At 44.2% G+C, this 4,285-nt stretch overlaps 1 protein-coding gene across 1 annotated transcript in view; it reads right to left on the reverse strand.

Annotated features, from left to right (window-relative positions):
• Positions 1-4,285, reverse strand: part of ADAMTS12 (ADAM metallopeptidase with thrombospondin type 1 motif, 12) — a 571,713-nt gene that overhangs the window by 52,797 nt on the left and 514,631 nt on the right. The window contains exon 19 of the mRNA XM_006875388.1: positions 3,620-3,772. Coding sequence (XP_006875450.1) covers positions 3,620-3,772 — 153 coding nt within the window. The remainder of the gene's footprint in view (positions 1-3,619; positions 3,773-4,285) is intronic.

Here is a 4,285-nt window from a genome sequence, read left to right on the forward strand (position 1 = left end):
GCAGTAGTGAGGTTGGCCCAGGATTGGACATTGTTTTGTTCTGCTGTGCATGGGTCGCTATGAGTCAGTTCCGACTCTGTGGCACCTGACAAGTCTGTAAGTCTTTAAGAAAGCAGACAGCCTCATCTGTCTTCCAAGGATCAGCTGGTGGGTTTGAACCTTGTAGTTAGTAGCCCAATGTCTAACCCACAGCACTTCCAGAGTTCCTTAGGAGTACTGTTTGCTGTTGTTGTTGTTTTATATCGTAAAGTCAGTTCCAACTCATAGTGACCCTTCTTTATAGGGTTTCTGAGGAGGGGTTTTTGGGTTTGAACTGATAACCTTGCAGTTAACAGTACAGAGCTTATTCTACAGCCCCACACCAGGACTCTTAGGAGTACTATATGGGTTCTTCTCTCTTTCATAACCTGGAGTGTTATGAAGCACTTACTAGACCCACCTGTCTTTCTTCTGAAACTCTAGACAGGGTCACTATGGGTTGGAAATTGACTCAACAGCACTGAACAACACCATAGAGTCCTGGTGTGGGGCTGTAGGACAAGTACTGGGCCGCTAACCCCAAGGTTGATGGTTTCAACCATTCAGTCACTCCATGGAAACCCTACAAAGGGACACTATGAAGTAGAACCAAATCAACAGCATTTAACAGCAGCAACAAATGGTTCTGACTCATAGCGACCCTGTTTAGGGTTTCCAAGGAGTGGCTGGTGGGTTTGAATTGTCGACCTTGTGGTTCAAACCAACCTTGCAGTCCAATATTTTATCCCACAGTGCCACATCAGGACTTAACAACATGAGAAATGGAGAAAAGATAGAAACTGTCAGACTTCAATTTTCTTGGACCAATCAGCAACACTCATGGAAGCAGCAGTCAAGAAATCAAAGATGTATTGTATTAGATGAATCTGCTGCAAAAGACCTCTTTAGAGTGTCCAAGAGGAAAGATGTCAATTTGAGGACTAAGGTGTGTCTGACACAAGCCATGGTATTTTCAGTCACTTCATATGCATGTTCAAGTTGGACAATGAATAAGGAAGATTGTAGAAAAATCAATACATTTGAATTATAGCATTGGAGAAGAATATTGAAAATGGACTGTGTTGGAAGAAGTACAGGCAGAATGCTCCTTAGAAACAAGATGGCGAGACTTTGTCTCTTGTACTTTGAACAAATTATAAGGAGGAACCAGTTCCTGGAGAAAGACATCAAGCTTGGAAAAGTGATGGGTCAATGAAAAAGAAGACCCCAATGAGATGTACTGACACAGTGACAGCAGCAATGTGCTCAAAGGTAACAAGAATTGTGAAGGTAACACAGGACTGGGCGGTGTTTTGTTCGGTTCTGCACAGAGTCGCTATGAAGTTGATTGATTTGATGGCACATAATAACACCATAGGAGTACTATAGGAGTATACTTCCATGCTGTATAGGACACACAATGAACTGCTAACCGTAAGATCAGTGGTTCAAACCTACCAGCAGCTCCTTGGAAACCCTATACAGGGTCACTATGAGTTGGAGCTGACTACACGGCACTTAACAGCAATAACATAGAAGTAATATAGTGGGTTATGTATTGGATTGCTAACCACAAGGTCAGCAGTTCAAATCCACCAGCTACTCTGTGAGAAAAAAATAAGGATTTCTGCTCCCGAAAAGATTCCCAATCTTGGAAACCCTCTACTGGTCACTAGGAATCTGAATATATTTGATGGTACAGAATACAGCAGCAACGGTATGGGCGTACTAGCTTGTTAAGTGTCATCGAGTTGGTTGTGACTCATAGTGACCCTGTATAGTGTTTCTGAGAAGTGGTTGGTGAGTGTGAACTGCCAACCTTGGGGGTAGCAGTCCAGTGCTTATTTTACAGTGAAACACCAGGAGTACTGTGTTATTGTTGTTTAAGTGCCTTCGAGTTGGTTCTGACTTGTAGTGACCCTGTGTAGGGTTTCTGAGGAGTGACTGGTGGGTTTGAACTGCCAACCTTGCAGTTCAAACTGACCTTGCAGTCCAGTGCATTATCTTGCAGTGCCACACCAGGAGTACTATGTGGTTGTTGTTAAGTGCCATCGAGTCAGTTCTGCCCCATATCGATCCTGTATAGTGTTTCCTAGAAGTGACTGATGGGTTTGAATGCCAATCTTGTGCTTCAAACTGACCCTGTGGTCCAGTGCATTACCTGGAAGTGCCACATAGGGTCTAAAAGGAAAGCGCTTGTCCTACAGAGCATGCAACTGTACTCCTATAGTATTGTATCATACCCGGCTCAAAGGAGAGAAGAAGCCAATAGCACTGCCATTGCGTTATGACTCATGGGACCCCACAGGACAGGGAGAACTGCTCCATAGGGTTGTTGTTGGTGGTTATGCTCGGTGGAGCCGGTTCCGACTCTTAGTGAACCTGTACAGGGTTTCTGAGGCTATACATATTTATGGGAGCAGAAAGCCTCATCTTTCTCCCACGGAACTGCTGGTAGTTTTGAACTGCTGACCTTTAGATTCACAGTCCGATTCATAACCACTATGCTACCAGAGCTCCATAGGGTTACAAGGCTGTAAATCTGCCATGGCTTTCTCCCATGGAGCGGCTGGTGGATCTGAACTGCATGCCTTTCAGTTAGCATCTGAATGTTTTAATCACTTCACTACCAAGACTCCCTAAAGAGAGAAGAAAGAGAGATTAAGGGGGCTCTAGTTCAGCAGGATATTCTTAGGAGGCCTGGTCCCAGAGAAGAGCTCATCCAAACCTCATCCAAGACTTCCCAGCTGCCACTTCTCAAGCCTACACTGACCTCTTCGAAGCACAAGCTATTTCACGCATCTGTCTGTGTTTTGAGCCATGTCATTTCTGAGGAAAGGATTATCCTCAGTGAGGAGAAAATAGAATTTTAGGATGTAGTCCACATTTAACAGGGTCAGGGATGCAAGATGTTTCTTGAGATTTTTCTGGATATGTAAGGAAATTCTTAGCCTAGTATTCAGTCCTGGTTGGATCCTGAATGGGTTATGAGTTAGAAGAAGATTAAAAAAAAAATTAAAAATAAAACAATATTCAACCCAGGAGCACTGGTAGCATAGTAGTTACGAATCAGGCTGCTAACCTCAAGATCAGCAGCTTGAAACTACGAGCTGTTCTGTGAGAGAAAGATGAGGCTTTCTGCTCCCGTAAAGATTTACAGCCTCAGAAACCCTCTACAGGGTCCCTATGAGTAGGAACTGATTCCATGGGATTTAACAACCACAACAACATTCAATCCTGGAAGAAAAGTGGCATGCAAATAGAGACAAGGATATTGGTCATTGTCAAAGGAATGTGTGGTACATTTCCTAAAGCGTGCCCCATGTGGTCCTTCTTCCTAAGGATCAGAGCTTCACTTTAGAAAAAAAACGGTCTAAAGGGATTGATGTCTGTCTAATTTACGTCTGATGGCTAACTTCTCTCAGGAGAACCAGTGATCTACAAATGAGTCACCACCTACCACTAACTCCACCAGGGCTCCTATGGTAATGCCAATGAGTTACTCATCCTCAATTTTATAAAAGAGCAGAGGTGGTAGAGAGGAAGGAAGAGATGCTTTTACACGATTTCCCCCAGCACCCTGCAAAGTCAGATGCATTACCTTGCTCCAGTTTCCCACTTTCCAGCCGGCACAGGGACGGAGGTGGCATTTCTTCGCAGGGTCAGGCTTCTGAGTGGCCACACAGTCTGAATCAATGTGGGTGCTGCACTCCACACTCCTCCAATAGGCGCCCAGTCCACACGTGGTGGAGCACTGTGACAGGGAGGCAGGAGTGAGAAGACAAGTTGAGACTGCTTTCTCAGATAGACCCCACGGCTGCTGCCCTGGAGTGGTTTGATCACTAAATTACCCACAAAGCCAATTCCACTGTTGTCAAGTTGACTCTGACCCCAGTGTGAAAGAAAAGAACTGAGCACCACCGGGTTTGCATGGCTGTAACATTTATGGAGAAAGATGAGGCTGTCGGCTCCACTACAGTTTTAAAGTCTTGGAAAACCGAAAGGCCAGCTCTGCTCCATTGTATAGTGTCACTCAGAGTCAGAGTTGACCTAATGTCAGTGGGATTTGGGGTTTACCTCCAGGTCTTTCTTTCCTGGCACTGAGTTCAAACCTCTAGTCTACTTATTAGTCAAATACAAACCATTTGTACCACTTAGGGCCAGAACTACCTTTAGAACTTTTTTTTTTTTTTAATTAAATGTTTTTATTTTGCATTGAGTGAAAGTTTACAGGGCACATCATCAGCTTCACATTCAACCATTCATA

Source organism: Chrysochloris asiatica, unplaced genomic scaffold, assembly GCF_000296735.1.
Source record: "Chrysochloris asiatica unplaced genomic scaffold, ChrAsi1.0 scaffold00324, whole genome shotgun sequence".
Classification (NCBI taxonomy): domain Eukaryota; kingdom Metazoa; phylum Chordata; class Mammalia; order Afrosoricida; family Chrysochloridae; genus Chrysochloris; species Chrysochloris asiatica.